At 40.9% G+C, this 23420-nt stretch overlaps 1 protein-coding gene across 7 annotated transcripts in view; it reads left to right on the top strand.

Moving 5' to 3' along the window:
- HECW2 (HECT, C2 and WW domain containing E3 ubiquitin protein ligase 2) overlaps positions 1–23420 on the top strand; it is a 352175-nt gene that overhangs the window by 236713 nt on the left and 92042 nt on the right. For all 7 annotated transcript variants that reach the window (XM_053665222.1, XM_053665221.1, XM_053665223.1 and 4 more), the window contains 4 exons: positions 2294–2444; positions 3124–3227; positions 3732–3856; positions 17810–17995. In XM_053665222.1, the coding sequence (XP_053521197.1) occupies positions 2294–2444; positions 3124–3227; positions 3732–3856; positions 17810–17995 (566 nt within the window). The remainder of the gene's footprint in view (positions 1–2293; positions 2445–3123; positions 3228–3731; positions 3857–17809; positions 17996–23420) is intronic.

The raw sequence follows: 23420 nt of genomic DNA, 5'->3' as shown, positions 1-23420 counted from the left end.
AGTCTTTCCCAATCAAATGGTGAGAGTCTGCTTAAAACCAGTGTATAGCACTTCTCTTGATGAGGACTTAAGTAATAACCTCAACTTAAAGATACAATATTTGATAGTGATAGTCTGAATGTGTATCTAAAGTTGCATGTTCTTAGCAAAATTTTGGAAGTGGTTTTCTTACTCTCCCCCACTGCACATAGAAATGTCGGGATTGAAATGCAAATTAAAGTTATTCCTTGTCTTTGTGGAAAGTGAATGCAAGAATCTTTTAATGGCTGGGTGTTATTTAAATTCTTTATTCATCACATGCTGTGTGCATGCCTGCAGTGAACAGTTTTGGAGATTCCCCACCTTTCCCCTTTTTTTACCCATGCAGCTGTCCCGTAGGCCACATTTCATGGGTAAATTCTTCTTTAGTGTGTTTAAGGAAAGAGTTCCATCTTTGAAGATAATTTTTTTTACTTTCTTTTGTCAGAAAATGGAAAGTATGCAACAATGTGCTTTCTTTTCTGCTTTAACTGCCAGAAAATTTAGCCAAATTGTAGTTATAACCTTATCTTGGGAGTTTGGCAGCATCTCTCTCTCTCTCCCTCTGCTTCCTCCAAGTTGGTTTCTGTTCTGGTTTTTATCCCTAATTGACCTAGTCCACATTTTTTAAAAAACTGGAAGCTACTGTAAATATTCTTGGGGAAGGAATGGCCACTTGTTCTCATGTACATTTGATTTGATACATAGTGTGCACTTGAATTATCCTAGCTCGAATGAAAAAGGAATGAAAGTGGAATGAAAAAGGAATGAAAGGAATAATTGGTTTCCAGAATCTTTGAGATGGGAAAGTATGCAAGCAACAGAGTAAAACAATGGAGTAGGTCATGGGTTTTTGGAAAATGGTTCCTGAAAATGCTTTACTGTACTTACTATTTATCAGCATGTGGCAGGTTGCACGTGAGCTCTTTTGGAAATGTCCTACTGATGGAATTGTAGCTGTGCCCAAAGAATTCAGATTTGGCAGGCTCACTCATTGTACATCTCTGTTACTTGGAGCATGCATGATGTTGTTTTTTTGTCTGTGAGGTGCTTTTCCTCAGCCCAGTTTTTCTTTCTCTTGCCATTTGTGGTAAATGACAGTGTGCTGAGGTCACCAGAAGAAGACCTTTCCACTCCCCACTGGCTGGGATCTAGCGTGCAGGTCTTTCCAGCCCGAAGCGCGTGGTTGGAGCACTTGGTCCTGCACTGCCAGAGCAATGCCATATGTGGTCAGGTGCAGACATGCCTTCCTCCTGGTCTCCAGGGTGAGGCCTGTGGTCTCTTTGACAAGCTATGTAATCACACAGAGAATCTTGAAATAATTAAGCTGCTTAGGAGAAAGAGGGTTATTAATTTCAAAAAATAATTTATATAGAAATAGAAATGTATAAGAACTTTCCTGGTTAAAGAATAGATCTCTGCTATTTTCATACATCTCTATATAAATTACTCTTCTCCATTGTAATCAGTTTTAAAATATTGCCATTTGAAAACATTAGCTCATGCTCTGAGTGTTTTAACAGGGGAATAGCCTTTTATAGCATCACAGAGATGGGATTTTCGTCTCTGAGGACCAGTCTGCTAGCTGTTTTTGCTGATATGCACCTTCACATTTGTTTACAAAGACTGCCACACGTAGTCAATGAGATTGCTTAAATACCAATTTAAATAGTGTTTTAAAACATTGTATTTACTTGAAGTTGGAGGCAAGTAATTATCCTTGCTCTGAAAATGTATTTCTCTTTGGGAAAATGCAAATAGAAATATGTAGATAATGATATTGTTTGATGACTAGTCTTGCACTATTTTCTCCTGAGAACTATATTTACTAAAATTGTATTTAAATGTACACTTGGATGTTTCCAGCTATGAGTTTATCATGTAAGCTGGAAAAACAAAACAAAACAAATCACATTTTGGTGAAAACAACCATCATTACCAATTTTGGTGAGAATATCTAAACTATTATGATACCAATTACTTGTATTTTTAAAATCCCGGTGCTCATATATGAAGGATGAGATCTGGAAGGAGTCTCCACATTCAGAGAATCTTTAAAGGGTTGGCGTTATGCACACCGGAGGGTATGTTTGCTAACTGGTCACAGCAGATTCTGCTGTGGACTGAGGGGAAGTGCCAGACTCTGCAGGGATGTATATGTTGTTAGCCCCAAATTATAGCATGTCAGAGAAGGAAAACATATGCTGAAGTTAATGAAACCACATGAATGGCCTCAGCTCCTCCTAATCCCTCTGGGTGCGTTACTACTGTTTAGACTGGGAGGCACGCATAGACAGCCATGGCAGGATCTTCTACGTGGATCATGTGAACAGAACCACGACGTGGCAGCGGCCAACAGCTCCCCCCGCCCCGCAGGTGCTGCAGCGGTCCAACTCCATACAGCAAATGGAGCAGCTGAACCGGAGGTGAGGACGGGCACTTCTGCTGCCACTGTTCTGTTCTGTGGCTGTGGCTCATCTTTACATGGTGTGAGGTAGAAAACACAGTTGTCTCTCTTTCATCTCTGTGTCCTGTCATTAAGGTGTAGCTGTCACCTCTTTTGATTCACAGGCTTCATAGAACTTCTCTTGGTTAAAAAAAATAGAGTCGTAATAATAACCATATCCACACCCACATACACAGCTGGTTTGGAAACTGGAGATGAAATAAGTGATGATGACCCCTTTAGTCAACCCAAGGCACTGATTTTTACTAAAGCAGAATGTATTCATTTATAATTTGAAGTCAACAATATTTTTAAATGTCTAGAATCTTCATGCATGCTGCATCTTTATTACCAACCTAAGCTTTTTAAGTACTAATTGCTGCAAAACAAAAAGTTGTCCTTTTCTTTAACAGTAGAGAAATTTAATTTTCTTTGGGTAAGAGCTACAACTTAATTTTTTTATCAATTTGCTAGAAAAATGTTCACCAACAACAGACAGAAGAAATGTAATTTACTTAAACTACAGGTGGCCTAGAAGGTCAGGGGATGGGGGTTGGGGAAGAAATGGTTGAGGCTGAGAGGGTACAGGGCTCAGGGGCAGCAGTCGAGACCCAGATTTTAGAGGCTGCTGTGATTTGACTTGAAGCTCACAATTTCAGATATCAGAGCATCCGCAGAACCATGACCAATGAGAGGCCTGAGGAAAACACCAGTGCTCTTGATGGGGCTGGGGAGGAAGCCGACTTCCACCAAGCCAGTGCAGGTACGAGCCTTTGGGTGGGTTGGTTCTGTATTCTCACCAACGTAGAAAAGAAGTAAGTGAGGATTTCCAAGAAAGGAGGCTTTTCTTTTAGAGAACTTTTGATCTTTAATAAGATCCGGTAATCCAACTCAAAAAGTAGAATTCACTAGAGACATATTAATCCTTGACTTTTTAATAGTACTGAGAAAAGACTCACAAAACCAAATAGAATATAAATTACTTTAATCTCTACGATCTGTGTGATAGTGGAAAAAGATTGAGTCTGGTCCCTTAAAACATCTAAGGATGCATTAAAATGTGTATAGCGATTACAGATATTCAATTTCATTTTACTGTATCTAAGAGCAGTTAGTTTTTGTGCATGAATCTGCATCAAAGATAAAAGTATTTGGGGGATAAAACAATATGACAAGTGCCGTAGGTGTGCAGCAGTGGAAGGGAATAGCTTTGCTCTGACCGTGCAGAAAGCTCTCCCTGCAAGCCTCCCCGCTCTGCCCCGTCTAGATCTCCGCCGGGAGGGCGTCCTGCCTCACTCTACCTCCAGATCCAGGCTCACGTTGCTGTTACAGTCGCCCCCTGTGAAGTTCCTCATCAGCCCGGAGTTCTTCACCGTGCTACATTCTAACCCCGTGAGTATCAAGTCTGAAAGTGTGTGATGAAAAGGCAACAGGCCCTGGGAAACCATCCTCGTGGTGTACTGGTGGTAAGAATGACAGCTAATGTTTGCTAAGTGTGTTTGAGGCACTGTGTTAGCACTATACATGTTTTGACCCATTTGTCCAAACAGACTTATGAATTGGATAAAAATTCTATTTTCTTAAATTATGTTGCTCCTTGTAGTTTTTAAAAAGATTTTGTTTATTTATTTTTAGAGAGAGGGGAAGGAAGGGAGAAAGAGGGAGAGAAACATCAATGTGTGGTTGTCTCTCATGTGCCCCCTACTGGGGACCTTGCCTATAATGCAGGCATGTGCCCTGACTGGGAATTGAACTGGGGACTCTGTGCTTCACAGGCTGGCACTCAGTCCACTGAGCCACACAAACCAGGGCAAAATTCTGGGGGTTTTTTAGATGAAGAAATTGAGGCACAGAGATTAAATAATATCCTCAAGGTTATATAGCTACTCAGTGGTGTCATTGAGGTTAAAATGTCAGAGCTATTGACTGCAGAGTCTATGCTTCTAACGGCCACTTTATTTTGCCTGCACAAAAAAAGTAAGTACCTGAGCACTGACAGTGGAAGTGGTCAGATTGGGCTTTGAGACTGTGGCACATGCTTCTCAAAAGGAAAAAAGAATATACGATTGATATGTGGCTGTAATCTGAATAATAATAAAGCAATATTTGAAAGATGTATGATGTTTGTATTGAAGATCAGAGTTTTTTATTGTTTTTGGGGGGTGGGAGGGAAGACATAGCAATGCGGTTAGGATGAAGTAGATTTAAATTTCCTTCCTTTTAACTAATGTGCCTATTCTTTAAAAGAACTTCTCATCTGTGATTTCACTACAGGCCCAAAAATATTAGTCTGGGCTAAAAAAATATTCTGTGAACCAGAAGATTATAAGAAACTTCAGCCTTTTAAACATTGTTCTCAACAGAGAGAAATTATTTTGACTCTCTTCTTTACTTATTTGCTTTCATTTTCTCTAGCTCTGACCTTTGACCAAAATTCTGCCCTTTTCCTGATCTAGGTTCCTTAACCAAGAAACTCCTCACAACCTCCCCCCCACCATTAAATTCTCATGACAACCAGTTTTTCTAACTGTACTCATATGCCCATCTGTTCCCTACTCTTATTTTGAAATCACAGGCTGGAGTGGGAAGTTTTTTTTTTTTACTCAGGAACCATTGACCCCTGGAGGCAGCCGTCCTGTGACGCCCCTGGGGGACTGTGAAAACTCTCCCCCGCCCGTTGTCCTGGGTGCCGCATGCTAGTTAATGAGACATTTCTAGGGGGGGGAGGAGATGTTTTGAAAATATTATCTAATTTATGCTAAAACTTTTGTGAAGAAAAAAATCAGAGTGTGATAGAAAAAGTTCGCATTTCTTTACGATGTGAGTCTTAAGTTCTCTCATGGAATAAATAGTGGACATCAATTCCTAAAAGTGGAGTAGGAGGCTGTTCTAGGTGGAGGAAATGCATGAGCAAATCAGAGGTGAAAAATACGTTCCATGTGCCTCATGAGTATTTCATCCATCCAATAAATATTACTGAGAATATGACTTTTACCAGGAACTACGGCAGATAGGGAATAGGATAAAGTTCTCACCCTAGCCTAGAGAGAATAAGGACAACTTTAGAGAGGTGGTTATAGAATGCTTCTGGAAGAAATAGTTTTGAGTGGCCACGTAAAAGATGAGAAATCGTCAAGCACGGGGAAAGGCAGGGGAAGCTCATTTCGAGCAACTGGAACAGCAAGGGCAAGGCGCCGAGACTCTGCAAAGAGCGGAGCGGCTGCTGTGCAGAGGTGGAAACGGGAGTGATGTGACGTGATACTAGGCTGGAAAGTCAGCCAGGTCCCGATCACGGATCTGGCTGTGGGATGTGGCAAGGAAGTTGGACATTATTCTGGGATCAGTGGGAAGGCACCGTGCTTCAGTGTGGAATCTGGAGAAAGACCAGAGTGAAAGCAAGGGATGAAAATGAAGGCTTTTCCTTGGCCCAGGGGAAGACTATGATGCTGGAACCATGATGTTGGCTTGGAGAAGAAGGGAAATGCATGGATTCAAGAGATATTTTGAAGGTAGAATTGATAAGACTTGCTGTTGTTAGGGAAGAAATAGATTTCTTCCCACATAGATTGGGAAGAAATAGGAAAATTGATTGTTAGGCGAGAAATAAGAAATGCTGTCAAACCTTTCATTTGACAAAGGATCTGATTTGTTGGATGAGTGGTGCTAATGTGGGAGTACATGGCTTTCAATGTGACCAAGTATGAGGGAGACCCAAAGACAGAGGTTGTGTTTCTGGAAGGTGTTTAGGGAGAACTCAGTGGGCAAAGGCAGATGACTCCACGACTCTCTGAGGGCTCAGGGGGTGCCTTGCTGAACGTATTCATTAGAGCAAGGTTGTCTCAGCTGTACATGGAATAAGGGAAAAACACTCGCCATAGAAGCCCACCTGCATATAATCCGTTCATCGTGGCATGAGTTGACACGAACCTGGACTTGGAGTTAAGGAAATAGAGAAGAAGGATTGAGTGGGAGAGGAATCTCAAGCAGTGAGCTGGCAAGACCAGAAAATAGACCAGAAACTGAAGGTGACTCTGAGTGTTAAGGTAATTGCAGGGAGCAGGGGGTGGGTGGAGATAGAAGATGGTATGGGGGAATGAATGGTTATGGAAAAACTACAATGAAAATGAACTATTAAGATATATAAATAATAAGCAGTAGTACATAATTAATGAACAATAGGAGGAAAATTGGAATAAGAAACTTGTAAGGAAATGGAAAAACATATTGAATTTAACAAAATGGATTATCTGTCTTAGGAAAAATAGAGTAGACTCTAAGGAAAAGCAGATGTCAGCTTAGTTCTATCACCAGGGATTGTAGATGAGGTTATTTGTGTGTACATATTTATTGATGTTAATGTATTCAATCTTCTTTCATTGGCTTTGCTTTATAAGTATAGCATCTGTTTGGCTTTACTGCTCATTATCTCATGGTTTATAGGTTTACCTTGGAACAGAGAAGACTTGGGAGGAGGCTGAGCAATGAATAGCGTAGTGGCTGTCCTCACATTCATGTGAGAGGGGTTAGAGTCACCACTGATTCCCTGTTACGTCCTGGGCACTGTGAGAAGCCCTTGAGAAACAAAAACAGTCGTGGGTCCTGGGGTCCTAGACTTGAAAACGTTGTGGTGCGATGAGCAGTTATGACTGCAGGGCGGCAGGCTGTAGAAAATACCCTGCTGGAGTGAGTGATTAACCCCAGGGGGAAGGCTCAGAGAAGCCATAAGTGGATTTGCATTTAAGATAGGTTTTAAAGGTTGATTGGGAACTTGCCCTAGAAATGAGAAAGACCAGGATGTACTTGGTAGAAGGAGCATTTGCAGAGTGAGAGATTCATGACATTGCATGGCCGCCTTAATAATTACTACAAAATAACTGAAACTGGATTACTAGTATAGCAATTTGGTGTTGCTGGTGTTGAAAGCACAGGACACTAGTGAAGGTCAGATTTGATCCTGGAAAGGCTACAGGCTGCGAAGCCAGGTTATAGGAACCCAGCCTCATGTGTGAGACAGTTCCAGGAGATGGTGGCTGACCTGCAAGGAAGAATGAGTTAACGTTTAGAATTGTCACTCTGACAGAAAGTATCATGCTGCGGTAGGAAGAAACTTGTTCTGGCGGTCAGATAAAATACATTTTTCTTTGTTGTTTGTTCATGTGTTCATTCAACCAGTATGTATTACACACCTGTGATTCGCCTGGTGAAGTCTAGACTCTGTGGATAGAGTGGTAAACAAGACAGAGTGGGTTAAAGGTGACAAAGCAGTGAACAAGAAAGAAACTCAAAACAGTTGCAGTCTGGCACAAGGCAACTGAAACTGACATTTTTGCTAATAGATTAGAATGTGGGGATGAGAGAGAGAAAGGGCCTGAAGAAAGAGCTACTGATTGGGTGGCAGTGTTCAGGGGGTTGCTACTAAATATTTAACCAACCTGCTCTCTGGGAAAAAAAAGTGTATGTGTGTGTGTACACATATGTATGTATATATATTCATACATGTACAATATAAGTTTTACTGATGTTATGGATGTGTAGCATATGGTTTACAGCAATAAAATATATACAGAATGCGTTCGTTGATCTTTGCTGAACTCTTGTATCAGCATTCACTCTGCAGTTGTAACTGATGAATCAGTGTACTTCCAACATGAATGTTGTCATTCATGTTAACAAGTGAGACAACAGTGAAACAAGGGAGGCTCATGTTAGAACTTTATATCTCTCTGTAAACAGGGAATGCCAGCGCCTTCTTTGTTGAGCCAGATAATAGGTTTTAAATGCTGGACTTTAGACTTCTTCATTTTGCGTGTGTAGTATTTGTTTTGGAACAGTACAACTTGAGGTTCAGTCTGTATTATTAGCTTATTATTTTCTCCACCAAATTCTTTGCTTTAGATATTATGTACAGAAAAAGACAGTAAATTTGTTCTGTAAAGCAACCATGAGTAAATATTTTCAGCTTTCAGGCCAAGGACAACATATTAAATGAGCAGACGTGGCTGTATCCCAACAAAACTTTGCAAACAGAGCCAGCCTGTGCATGGGTCTAGACTTTAGCTACTCCTAGTCTAGAAACTCATGAGATGATGTCAAGGCTTGGTTAGCATTTACCGATTGCTGTAGTGTTAATGCTCCCACAGTGGCCAATTTCAAGCTACCAGTATGACCTCACTAAGCATTGAGTTCTAACTTCTCTATCTGGGTTTTTCTGTACAAGTTCCCTATCACTACACCCAGTTTTGAGTAGAGGCCAGATGAATAGCCATTGGCTTATGATACAAGGCTGCTTTTTTTGCAATTGAATTTATTGGGGTGACATTGAAAATTATATAGGTGACAATTCTATAATACATCATCTGTATATTGTATTATGTGTTCGTCACCCAAAGTCAGGTCTCCTTTGATCATCTTTTTTCCTCCTTTTACCCTCTTCTGCCCCCCCCCACCCTTCAGTGATCACCATACTCTTGTGTTTTGTTTTTGCTTAATTCCTTGACCTTTTTAAACCAGTTGCCTCTCCTTCTGACACCTGTCAGTCTGTTCTCTGTATCTTCAAGGTCGTTTCTATTCTGCTTGCTACTTTGTTTGGTTCTTTAGACTCCACATATACAAGGGAAGACCCCCCCAAAAGGGAATTATCTTCTGGAGGACAGGACCCTTGTAGTAAAGGTTCCACTACTAGGGACGTGTTCTCGGAACCCATCTGTATCAGTGTACAAACTGGCATTGTTGTGAGAGGCTGCATTTAGCTTCAGTGAATTTTTTTTGAAGACTTTCAACACATTTGCCCGTGTCATGATGGGTGATCTATGAGTTCATCTCTCCATACCACACTGAGTGTTCAGCAGTTTTGGACCAAAAACAGCATGGCCATTGCCATATTCACCTCTCACTCTGAGAGACTTTTTTTTTGTTTTTCTGAATGAAAAAAGTCCTCAAAGGGAAACGTTTTGCTAATGTGGAAGAAGTGAAACAAAATAAAAAAACAGTAGAAGCACTAAAAGGCATCAGAATCGATGAGTTCAAAAGCTGTTGAGCAGTGGAAAAAAGGTCTCAGTAGGTGTATTGCATCAAATGGAGATCACTTTGTGAGTGACTGAAGTTTAAATGTAAGAATAAATACACAATTTTTTACAAATTCTGTTTTTTTGGGTGTCCCCACAAGTGAAATCATATAGCATTTGCCTTTCACCAACTGGCTTATTTCACTTGGCATAATATTCTCCAGGTCCATCCATGCTGCCACAAAAGGTAAGATTTCCTTCTTTTTTCACAGCCAAGTAGTATTCCACTGTGTAGATGTACCACAGCTTATGATACACTTGCCTGCTGATCGGCACTTGGGCTGCCTTCAAATCCTGGTTATCGTAAATAACACCGCAGGGAACGTGGAGTAGCATATATTCTTTTGAGTTAGTGTTTTGGGTTTCTTTGTATATATTCCCCAAAGTGGGATCACTGGGTCAAAAGGCAGATCCATTTTTAATTTTTTGAATTAACTCCGTACTGCTTTCCACAGTGGCTGTACAGTCTGCATTCCCACCAGCAGTGCACAAGGGCTCCCCTTTTCCACATTCTTGCCAATACTTGTTTGCTGATTTATTGTTAATAGCCTTTCTGACAGGTGTGAGGCAGTATCTCATTGTGGTTTTAATTTGCATTTCTCTGACGATTAGTGACCTTGAACATTTTTTCATATGTCCATTGGCCATTTGTATGTCGTCTTTGAAGAAGTGTCTATTCAGGTCCTTTGCTCATTTTTTAAAGACTTTATTTATTTATTTTTAGAATGCAGGGAAAAGGAAGGAGAAAGAAAGGGAGAGAAACATCAGTGTGTGGTTGCTTCTTGCACAACCCCTCCTGGGGACCTGACCTGCAACTCAGGCATGTGCCCTGACTGAAAATTGAACCAACAACCTTTATGGTCCACAGGCCCGCACCCAGTCCACTGAGCCAGACCAGCCAGGCCCTTTGCTCATTTTTAAATTGGATTTTGTTGTTGAATTGTTTGGGTTCTTTATAAATTTTGGATATTAACCCCTTATCAGATGTATCATTGGTGAATATGTTCTACTCAGTGGGTCGTCTTTTCATGTTGTGGATGGTTTCCTTTGCTGTTCAAAAACTTTTGAGTTTGATGTTGTCCCATTTGTTTGTTTTTTGTTTCCCTAGTCTTAAGGAGACAAATCAGAAAAAAATATTGCTATGGGAACTGTCTGAGATTTTACTGATTATGTTTTCTTCTAGGACTTTTATGGTTTTGCAACTTATGTTTAAGTCTTTAATCCATTTTGAGTTTATTCTTGTGTATGGTTAAAGTTGGTCTACTTCCTCTCTTTTTACATATCTCCAATTTTTCCAACACTGGGTTTATTGAATAGACTATCTTTACTCAATTGTATGTTTCTTTCTTTGCCTAATAGGTTGACCATAAAGTTGTGAGTTTACTTCTGGGCTCTCTTTTCTGTCCCATGGATCTGTATGTCTGCTTTTATGCCAGTACCTTGCTGTTTTGATTACTGTGGCCTTGTAGTATAGCTTGGTACAAAGTGGCAATTTTTTTATTTAGTAGACTTTTATAAATAAATGCAAACTTTTGGTTTCCAAACATTAGAGATTCTGGTTTGATAGGTGTGGAGTAGGTCCTAGGAGTCCTTCTTTCTTTTTTTAAGACCCCCTAAGTGGTTCTGAGGTAACTGGTGTGTGACCTACGCTTTGGGATTTCCACATGTGAGGAGAGGTTGCACTAAACGGCCTCACTGCCTTTTTCATACTTTAATTCGTCAGGACCTTTGACAGCTAACTTACTTTAACAGTGGGAACAGACTCAGTAGCTTACAGGTTTTTTGTTTGGTTTTCACATTGTCTTTGGTTTTCCCTGTTCTTTCAGTGGGCATGATTTTAAAACTTCTTTTGCTGGGAAGCCCACCTTGACTTCAAGTAATTCTTTTTAAAAACACTATAGTTGTTTTTTTCTTTCTACCTGAACTGCATTCATTACTGACTTAAAAAGGATCCTAGCTGTGCATCTCTGCATATCTTTAAGATTTAACTTCTGTTGGGGTTAAGAAGGCTTTTTTTTTCCCTGAGTTGTCTATGGCAGGAATTATAGTAGCTGGACTTTTCTTCCCAGTGGTCTCAAGGTATGACTTTATGTGGATAAGTCAACCAGTTTTGGGAAAAGGGCATCATTTCCTGGAATTTCCCCCCCTAGATTAGCAGAAAATATTACAAAACAAACTTATTTTATCTCCTTATTTTAAGATTTACTTTTAAGCCTTTTTTTGCTTGAAATGTTTATGATCTAAGTATTCCAGTAAATCCCATATTTATATTATTGAAAGTGTTCAGTATACAGAAGGAGTATATTATTTTAAAAACTTTTCCTAATTCTTTTTTATGATTTGAAGATACCAGTTTATGTTATAAGCTAGTCAGAAAAAGTTGATTTTATATAGCAGTAGTTTACCTAATCATCTTTATTGAAAAGAACAATATTAAGTAGATTATGTGGTTATAATTCTAAAGGAAAATTTGATAAACAATTTTCTTTTCTGTTTTGCATTTTGGCTGCTTTAAGAGATATTCTACTGCCCTCTGCTGGTTGTTTTCAGATTTCTCCCAAAATTGTCTTGATACACCATTTCTCCTGAAAACTCAAGATTTCATTGTTAGTGCCATGTCTTTATAGATACTATGCCTGTGTTTGTCTAATAATTGTCTTACATAAATGTGTTCATTATATGCAACTGAATAATGATCCTAACATACATGCCGAAGAATTATTACTCTGACTTTAAATAACTCTTGAAATATATTAATTCCATCATACAATCTTTTTAGTGCTTAATAAAGAAAAGTATTGTTCCAAAATATAAATATATTTTTGCAAGTCAGGAATTACTGCTGTTAAAAACTATATAAATGGAGAATGTACAGTTAGTTTGGTCCATAAGGTAAATTTTCCCTCCATTTTACTCCTTAGCTAGATGAAAGCAATGTAAAATCCCTATACTAAAAATATAGACAGGCCACGTAAGAGAAGAATAAAGACAGGCTGTGTAAGAAAGAGCTGTTTTCATACCGTAGCACACAATGTTACTTGATTCTGTGTAAAATAAATTTCTTTAGTGAATAATGTGTGCAGACGCTCACATCTGTTTCCACACGTGAGAGACATTTGCTATAGATGCAGTGGTGTTTTTCAAGTGTGAATTCAGAATAGCTATTCTTGATGAAGGATTTTTGAAATGTGAAAGATAGGTTTTGTTTAGCAGTAATGCACTTCCCTGTGTTATTAAGCAGAACAGAATTAGTCATCAATAACAGTGCAGGTCATCTCGGTCATACAGTCATCATAAAACAAACAAACAAACAAAACCCAAATCCCTACCCCTGCAACCTGCCACAAACTGCCACAAAAAGAATTGGCTGGATAAGAACTGAGTGTTAACATGTAATTTTCTTATTCTGTTGCCAAATGGCAATTATATTCCCCTCGATCTCTTTCAATATTTTTCACTTCTGACATCTCAACTACTTAACTAAATAAAACACGTTAAGCTCTAAGGCCAGCGATATCCAACCTTTTGGCATCTCTGGGCTACACTGAAGAAGAGTTGTCTGGGGCCACACATTAAATACACTGTGACACATAATCACAAAAAAACCCTTCATAAGTTTTAAGTAAATGCATGATTTTGTGTTGGGCTGCATTCACAGCCATTCTGAGCCTCATGAAGCCCACGGGCTGTGGGTTGGACACCCCTGCTAAGGAGTGCTATTTTAAGAAATCTTCACGTGCAAAAAATTCAGGTGATTATTGACTCAGCCAACAAGTGTTTATTTTTTGCTAGGAAGGCAAGAATCAACCAAGAGGAGGCTTGGGAATGGGAGTTTGGGAACTGAGAATGAATAAATAAATCACACTTTAAATCACGTCAATGGGAAACAAAACTCCTCCCATTTAAAGATCATTAAAGGGGCTCTGGTGACTGTTAGCAGCTGCCAACTGGCCTTAGGTGCAGCCGCTTCCCAGTGAGATCATTCTATGTGTTGTCATGAGACTACGCAAAGAAACAAGTCCTGTTTGCCCTTCGCCAATCTACCTTTGTTTCAGGTTGAAAATCATATTCCTTTGCTGCATCTTTTCCTATAAGGCCAAAACAAAAGAATAACCCCCACACAGAAAAGAATCCTCACCCAGTTGGAACCATTAACCCCCAGAAAGAATAAATGCTCTTCTCTCTTAACCCACAGCTGCGTCACTGTCGGCTTCCGTGAAGACGAGGCTTTTTCAAGCTGCTCCCACCTGTTGAGCATGTCTTGCTCTTTGGGCCGCTCTCATTCTTAGCTCTGCTGGTTCTGACTGTGTGTTTCGGTATTTTCACTGCCCCTGTGGCCAAACCCTACTCTCTGTCTTCAGCAACCCTCTTCCTCCCACCTTCCCCTATAATTTTCCTTCCCATCCTTTTGAGTGACCAGGCTGTGCTCGCCTCTGTATCCCCCGGGTTTTTAGTTCAGGGCTTAGCACATAATTAATGAAAGTTTAATAGAAAGTGAGATTCTAGCTCAAGATCTTCAAAGACCTCAAAGTAGAAAACAATTTTACTACTACCATTCATCTGTTTCAGGTATTGTGGGTATAATCCCTTCTATTTTCGTTTACTAGCTTTGTATTTTTATAGTTATTTTTACCTCTTTGTAGATCTTTGACATCCTTATTCCATTAGATTTGGGTCCTGCATACTTATGAAGAAAGCAGGACAGTTGTTATCCCATCCTACAGCTGAGCAAACTGAGGCAGGGATTAAATGACTTTGTCCCAGTCCATGAGTGACAGGACTGTGACTAGACTCTACACTGTAGTTCTGTACACTGTGGTCCTATGTTAGCTGGAGCATAAATATCCTTTTAGAACCATATATAAAAAGATATACACACAAAATATATATATATGTAAAATATATTAAAAATAAAATATATGTAGTTTCTTTATTAGAATATAGCAGTCTGTGGCATGTTTCTCTTTGGCTTAAGTGTTTTATGAATGGGGACACAAACCCCCCAGAGTTTATTTATTAAAAATTATATATTTATTTTCACGAGTTTAAACTTCGGGAACCTTCCGAGTACTCTCCATTTGATACAATACACCTATGGAGACATTTTTCCCACTGTTTAACAGTTTTTGAACTCGTCAATTTTGATGCCCTCTAGTAGTTCTGCCAGTTTTTGTTTCATCTCTTCCACATCGGCAAGATGTTTCCCTTGAGGATTTTTTCATCTGAGGCAACAAAAAAATGTCTCTTTGGGATGACATCAGGTGAATAGGGAGGGTGGAGCACCAGGGTCATGCCATTTTTGGTCAAAAGCTGCTGAACACTCAGTGCAGGGTGAGCGGGTAGGCACATAAATCACCCATCATGAAGTGGGCAAATGCATTGAGTCTTTAAAAAAAAATTCACTGAAGCTGAATGCAGCCTCTCACAACAATGACAGCTGGCACAGTGATCAGTTCTTAGATCACTCACTTAGCAGAGAAAGCCTGTACTACAAGAGGCCTCTCCCCCAGAAGATAATTCTGGGGTTTTGGGGGGTCCCCTCTCATATACAGGCTCTAAGAGTCATATACATGGTATACAGACTCATAAAACCAATGGTGCTAAAGGTTGTTTGCTGGTTACTAATGAAAGAAATCTTTCTTGCACTTAATTTGCTTTGGTAGCTGTTTTTTGCAAAGATCAGTCGAACTTGGCACTATGTTACATGTCTCACTGAGTGGAGAGGAGGAAGATGAAAGGACATAATTAGTTTTAAGACCAGTCTAAGACTCCTGTGCTTAAAGAGCGGTCCAACCCCAGGGAATTCCTTCCAGCCTGAGGCTGGGACAGGTTCCTTCACCTAATTACTGCTACTTCGTGTCCTAATGAAGTTCTGCTTCTTTTCTCTAGCGGAGCATTTCTGATGCTCCAGATAAAGAATCAGGATGTGGCCAATTTAGTTACTTTAATGAGGGGGGGGGGGGACAGAAATGAGAGGATCAAGAGATACACCTATGCAGAGCAACAGTTAATGTAATGTTTTAGCTGACAAGGTTATCCCACTATAATTTGTCTCCGAAGAGACTTACTAGGGAACATGACTTGAAAGCTCATTACCATTGCCTCCAGACAAGTTAGTATGGTCTCAGGCCTCTGAGCTTGCAATGGCTTATGTGAAAATGTATCAGCAGCACGGAGCCAAATGCAGAAAACAGATGCCTTGCTGATTGCACGTTAAACTCCAGGGCAGGTCAGCCATAGGCTAAACTATTAATTAGCTAACGTTTGTCTCTGACAGCCTTAGACTTCTTTTATTAGCCTCCTTCTCTGCTTTCATGGGTTCACCCTCTTATTCTCTCATGCTCTCTAATTGCCCAAAGCCCCTGCACAGGCCTGCCTATTTTGGCACTGTATGCTCTGAACCTCCCCATTTCTCACAGCCATGAAAACCTCCTCTCATTTAGACTGCCGAGCTGAAATATAACTTGTATAGTCAGGTGTATTAAGGAGCTGTCGCACACTAGTGTTTGAGGATGGGGCACTGTGGCCTTCCTTCCTCCTTTCCTTCCTTTTCAACTCAATAGGGAGGAAATATTTTAGTGCAAAGTTAAAAAGTATGTAATGATGGGGAATTGATCAGAATAACTGTACAACAGTTATGTCATATAGTTTAGGTTACATGTCGTCTATAATGGCAAATAACGCATCTCAGAGACGGAAGCTAACAAAGGTTTGGTTTGCATTCCAAATTGGGTTGTCAGGGTTCTCCAATCCTGGCAGTCGCTCAGAGGTCCAGGGCCCCAGACTGGGGAGCAGCCACTGTTTCAGACTTTGCCAGTTGTCGTATCAAAGAAAGAAAGCGCTAGAGGGACTCATGTTGGGAGTAAAGGCTTTGACATGGACATTACACATCTGCAGGGACCTGGAAAATTAGGAGCAATGTGGATGGCTCCTGTCCTCCTTCACCTTTTATCCTCAATAACTACCACAGTACTGGACAGCAAAGACAGTGAATGTTTATTAAAACAAAATGATTTCTGGGGTTTCTGATTTCTTGGGGTTCACCTCAGTTCATCTTAAACTGCAATAAATAACAGAACACTCAATTTAGGTAAGAGGAATTTCAAGCCCTTTGAAACTTTCTGAGAAGAATAGAATTTAATTCCAGCTTTCATGGCCAGGTCGATGTCATGAGTATCATATTCCTTCTGATGCTTAAAGGAAGCCTTGGCACATGGTATTGTGTAGTGAATATTTGTTGACTGACTCCTGTGTGGACAACCCATGGCTTATGGTCAGTTTTTAGAGTATTCTTTAAGTATCTTAGAGATGAAGACGGTAGTGTTTTTTTAAAATTGATTTTAGAGATAGAGAAGAAGGGGGGAGAGAGGAAAAAGACCTCAATTTTTTTCCACTCATTTCTGCATTCATTGGTTGACTCTTGTCTGTGCCTGGACCAGGGATCTAACCTACAACCTTGGTGGATCAGGACAGCACTCCAACCGGTTCAGCTACCCGGCCAGGGACTGTAGCTTTTGACAAAACACTTTTCTTGTATGCGGTTGTAAAGTGGAATTTTATTAAGTGTGTATTTCCAATCACACAGATTCAGTCATCTATATACGCAGGAGAAACAGAGGGAGACCAAATATACACGGAGGTACACAGTCCATGCAATTCTGTCTTGAATTCCATTTACTGAGCTTAGGCCTCTAAGAAGGTGTGAGATGAAACACCTCAGTCTACTGTGGTCTCAGCTAAACACAGCTCAGCTGTGAGAGCAACTCAGTCCCTTGCAGGGGCTTCTAATATTCCAATATATGACCAAGCACTTTTCCCCACAACTTGACTTCTAAGTGGATGCCAACTGCTTCCGGGTGGCACTCACCCAGAGAACCAGTGGTCTGCTCCAGGGCTGAAGGGAACACTGGCAGTATTGGGGCTCACTGGAAGGTGGTATATTCGTCTCCAGCGTGGTGTGATTTTGACTGTGTGTGTCTTTTTGTTTTGTTTTTGTTTTTTCCTGACACCAGCTTCAGGACCTGACACCGCTGACAGAGCGAGACTGCATGCATTCTCACCCATTAGATACCTAGACAGCGTCAGTAAAGATGACCTTTACTGTAGTCTCTCCATACTATTTTGATCACCATATGTTGCTCTGGCTGTGCTTTCCATGTGCGCGTCTACAGTTATGTCGCAGCCTAGGTACCCGCAGAAGACTAGACATACCTGTGTGAGTGTGTTGCTTTTGCACATCTTAAGTGAGTTAACATCGCCTCTCCATCCTTTTCTTCTCCAGAGTGCCTACCGCATGTTTACAAACAACACGTGTTTGAAGCACATGATCACCAAAGTCCGGCGGGACACCCACCACTTTGAACGCTACCAGCATAACCGGGACCTGGTGGGATTCCTCAACATGTTCGCAAACAAACAGCTGGAGCTGCCGAGGGGCTGGGAAATGAAACACGATCACCAGGGCAAGGTAACCCGCTTGTGGCCTTGGCACTTGGCTCTGCCCTTCAGGTGAGGGCTGAGAACCCTTTGCAAGGTGCAGCATTCCACCTCCCAGTTCGAGTGGAACCTGGATGGGCAGGCAGTTCCCACAAACAGTTCCCACACTGTCCTGAGGTCGTGTGTGCAGTGGATGGGTGGGAGGGCATTTGTTCTCGAATTACTCACTTTTGCCTGGATGTTCTTCTTCTACCTGTCATCTCTCACTGTTTTCTGCTGATTATAGAAAAGGTCGATTAGGCAGTGACACTTCCTTCTACCTAGTTAAACAGCTTGTGTTGTGGGTAGCTGAATAAAAGTTGTATTGTTTGGAGGAGGTGGCTCGGAGGTTGCTAGGCAACTGCACAAGGTGTGTCTTTGTGACGCCATCTGGGTTTGGGCCTCAGCCCTGTTGGTTTAGGACCCTGATTTTGTTGGCACATTAAACAAGAACACGGGCTGATTAATTTATGAGGAGAGTGGCCCAGCTGTGTCACACAGGCCCGTGTGACCACATGTGCACTTCCTTTGGAGACAGGTGACCCGGAAATCCAGGTTAGAACCCGAAGATCACTGTGTGAGCACGAAGTTGGCACAAGAAACTTAGTAATTTTTACAAGGTGTCCCTTTGCTAAGATTCTATTATTTGACTCTCCTGTAGCACCTACTGTGAGCCATGAAAGGTTTAAGCTTCTGACAACAGCTCCGTAGACAGTGCTGTTATTGTTATCGCCACTTAGAGCAGAGCAGCCGCAGTGACTTGCCCTGCACAGAGGCAGGCGGGGACTGAGCTGTGCTCACACCAGGCCACCTGGTTGGAGGGTCTGGGCTCCTAACCATGGTGCTGCGCAGTAACCAACTTCATTTTCCCTGTCGGTAAAGAGACTCTACATCACTCGTAGGGTGGGGACTATTAAAATGACGTGACATTTAAAGTAACTCTGCTTGGCTTATTCATTCACTAAATATTTATTGAGCACCTATGCAAGATAGAACAGCTGACTACTTCATATGACTGCCATTCTCATGGCAAGAGATGGGCTGTAAACAAAGAAATAAATAGTAACATGCCAAGAGCCATGTCAATCGAGACATATTAATGCTACCATTTAAAAGAAAGCAGGGGTCTGTTCCAGAGAAAGAAGTGGAGAGTTTTCTTCTACAGGGTGGCTGAGGAACACCTCGCAGATAAGGCTATAGGGGAGCAGAGACCTGAACAAAGTGAGTAGAAAACCGTATCAGGAGAAGAGCATTCAAGGGGAATGAAAGTGCAAAGTACTCGGAAAATGCCATTCTCCCCCCCCCCCCACAAAGTGTCCTCTAGCAATAGTACCAAGGTGCTGTGTTATTTATCCTGAGAACCTATGAGCAGTCAAAAGAGATCTTACGAACTGCATGTATTTTAATGCATGGGAGGAGCCCTCAGACTCTCCTTGAAACTATTGACTTGATTTCTGTAAACCTTTCTAATAAATCCCTAATTCCCAGCCCAGAAAGGATTAGAAGTGGCAAGCCTGAAGGTCAGAATAGATAGACGAGAATGGATTTGTAATTATGTCCCTGGACCACAGGTTAAATAGCATTATATCAGAGTCAGGTGCCAGGAAAGCCTTTCTAGAACATTAGGAAGCTGGAAGCAGGGATACCTGCCACTTCCTGTGCTCTCTCCGTCCAGAGGAACTTGTCACATTGCTGGTGCTGAATTTGGTGTAGTAGCCTGAGAGCCAAGTGTTTGGAAGCATTCTGCTAAGTGGAAGGGCATAGATGGTCAGGGTAAGGAGTTTGAAAAATGCTGGTGGTGTTATACCTGGGTATGCAAGTGCATACCTAGAATTCGGCTCTGTTCTCAACTCTGACAAGACATTGTCCTGGTGTCACGAAGAGCTGTACTCATCAGAGAACCACTGGTCCAGGAAAAACCCAAGTTGCAATAATACTGCCATGTATTTCTGCTCTGTGTAGAGACTGAACTTGCTACAGGGAATCCGGAACTTATCGTGCACACATGGAGGAGAAGGTCCCTTTCTGCCAGTCTTAACTTGCCAGACCCACTTCAGGAGAGAGCTTCTTATTAATAACTCTGGACCTTGAGAAAAGTTGAAGTTGTGTTTAGGATACTGATGATGAGTTATGATCTAGTGTTAAGAACAAGTTCTGTCTCATAGCTTTTATAAAAGTTTCGATGGTTAAACAGCAGTAAACATGATCTCGGCTATGTGAGTAACAACTATTCATCTTATTGCCTGAGGGCCTTGGACTCCTGTGGGGGTTTCAACGGAAAGGCGTGGGTAGGCACTGTAAAGAACCCTGACTGTGGGCTGGAGGGTAGCTCACCTCAGAGTCTGCTAGTGGATTAGCCGTCAAATGTTTTTTGACATGGAAGACATACAAGGACCCCTGCCTTGTGGGCAAAACGAATTATCATACATGTAGGACTGAAAACCTATTACTTTAGCTCGATCTCTCTGCTTCCTGCACTAGGACTTGAACAAGATTTTTAACTAAGCTGGACACCTTAACTAAAGCAGTCATGCCTCCTGTGATTCCTCCCTATCCTTCCTTTACAAATGACTGGCTTCCAGTGAAGTAAAGTAACTTAAAGGAGCACCGGGAGAGGCTCATGCTATGTCTGTGTTTGGCTGCACTGCTTTTTCACTGCGTGGGAGGGTAGAAGCCATAGCCCCCATCATCCAGGCAATTCAGAGGTTGTAGCGTCCCTTATGTTAATGAATTGCTTTGCTTCCAGAACATGTAAAGGTTATACTTTTTTCCATTTACTATAACGTTAAAAGCTATTAATATTACAAAATTTATTTTCCTACAGCGGTGAGTGATTTCTGGAATTGATGGGGAATAGGAGGCCTGAATCGTCACCTATATGACATAATTCTTAAGAGAAATGCTCTCACACTTAGCCTTTTGGGCTTATGATATTTGACTACATTTTCTCTTTTCAAGTGCAACCTTTTCCTTTCAAGTTTTCATTTCTGAGTGCCTACTGTGTGCAAGCTACTGTGATAACAGTGATAAATGCTAACACTCAATGTAGTATGATGGGCTATACAACATTTACTACATGGTGTTGTGAGCACTCAGATTGCTTCCTTCCATGCTCCCAGCAGCCTTGCAGATAGCTGCTCTGTGTACCCACATTTTGTAGACAAGGAAGCTGAGGCACACACAGCATGGCTAAGTGCATTGACCAAGGTCCCACAGTTAGTAAGAGATGGAATCGAATTGGAACCCAGGCAGTCCTGTCCAGAGGCGGGGCTCTTGTCCTGCCTCTCACTGTGAGCAGGGTCCATCGTGGCAAAGGGAGCAAAGGTGCTGTGGAGGAGGCGGGGGCTTGCAGACGCGTCATCAAAGGGCAGCCCCGTGGGTGGGTTGCTCTTAGCTCCCTGGGCATGATGACCAGTCCTTCCTTGAGTTCCCTCACCACTCGGTTTGTATTGTTTCATAATGTCTATCCCCATTTTTCTCATGGTATACTTGTTAGCGTGTTTTGTCTTCCCAGACATCCCCTTCTTAAGAATTCTTTTATTTATATTTCAGTTACTCCCTTTTCTCCCTCAGTTCCTCTCACAAAGAAGGTTCTCAAAACAAGTTTGATGAATGAATGAAACTCATCACCTTTAGTTTCCCGCTTACTCAGTAATCTCTCTTCTCAGGACAAAGACGAAGCTGGGAGGGTCCCTGCCCACCCCACTCCCTCCTCCTCCTGTGCTCTCACCAGAAGTGGCTCCTAGACTTACCCCATCTGACCTCTCCTAATGCATGTGTTGTCTTGGATTTTTCATATTACATGTTTGAACAAGGTAGTAATTATGCTCGTACTACACTTCAGCTCTCTTCAATTTTGAAAGACTTTTTTTTTAATTACTTAAGGCCAAGGGTTTAAATTAAGTGAGATTTCACAGGATTCTAGGTCTGGCATGTTCTTGGTAGTTCTAGGGTGAAAAATGTCCTTGACTGGCATGAAAGAAATAAAATATTCATTTAAAATTAACTATTACAGAATAAGAACAGAATGATGATGAGGATGACAATGATGATAATGATGGTACCTGCATTTGTTCAACTCGTACCATGTGCCAGGCACTGCAGTAGGTCCGTTTTCATGGATTATCTTATTTATGCTTCATGGCAATTTATAAGTTGGGTATCTGCACCAGGGGTGGGGGTTGTCTTTGCAAATGAGAAATACTTTATTATCCCAGGGAGGAAGAGTTTCAGGCAAGATGCTGGAATACTGGTACCCTTCAAGGCTGAGTCACACGTAAAGGTCTTGATTTGATCACAGACGTTCTAGCCAAAGCCAAAGCAGTAGAACACAGATATGACTTCATGCTTAAATATCATAGAGTCCTTACGGTGTTCTTCACTGCCAGAGACACACAGAATAAAGTCAGGGAATGGAGTTCACAAATATTGACAGCTTATTAGAGGCCAGATTCTATATTAGATGCAAGCCTCTATGCTAGAGATACTATGTTAATTCTTTTAATTTTTATAATAATTCTATGTAACAGGTTTTACTAGATGAAGAAGCAAAGGCTCAAAGAGGTTAAGGATGCAAGTAGATTCTTGAATACAAATCCATGTTTTTCTGTATTCAAAACCTATAATTATTTGTCTGTACAAGGTTAGTCTAATTCTCACTGACCACTAATCACCTAACTTGAAATAAGATCATATAAATTTACTATCATATGATGTCAGAAATTTACTGTCATAATGTCATATAAATTTCCTTATTTCTATAATGAGTAGGTTGATCATCTTTTTATATGCTTATTGGCCACTCGTATATCTTCTTTGGAAAGAATGTGTTTTGTATTAACCCATTTTTAATTGGGTTATTTATTGTTCTATTGAGTTCATTATATATCCTTAAAATTAGTCCTTTATCAGATATATACTATGCAAATATTTCCTTCTGTGGATTGTCTTTTCGCTATCTTGATAGTATTGTTTATAGCACAAAAATTTACATTTTGACGTAGCCAAGTTTATCTGTATTTTTGTTTGTTGCTTGTGCTTTTTGTGTCATGCCTAAGAACCCCAGTTTACAAAGATTTTCCCCTGTATTTTCTCCTACAGTTTTATAGTTTTAGCTCTTACATTTAGATCTCAGATTAATTTTTAGTTAATTGTTTTATATGGTGTGAGGTAGGGGATTCATTTTTTTTTGTAGTTATCAAGTTATTCCAGAACTGTTTGTTGAAAAGACTATCTATTCATTCTTTTTTTTTTAACATATCCTTTTCAAATTGTCTACTGTTATTCTAGTACAGTTGTCCCAATGTTGCCCCTTCTGCCCTCCTTCACTCAGTGGGACCCAATCCCACAGTCAATACCCACCCTGTTGTCCATGTCCATGGGTCAGTCATTCATATTCTTTGACTACTCCCTTCCCC

This window comes from Artibeus jamaicensis, unplaced genomic scaffold, assembly GCF_021234435.1.
Source record: "Artibeus jamaicensis isolate MK-2021 breed Jamaican fruit bat unplaced genomic scaffold, CSHL_Jam_final contig_391, whole genome shotgun sequence".
Lineage (NCBI taxonomy): Eukaryota > Metazoa > Chordata > Mammalia > Chiroptera > Phyllostomidae > Artibeus > Artibeus jamaicensis.
Note: the sequence above shows the minus strand (reverse complement) of the source record. Positions and strands in the feature narration are given on the sequence as shown.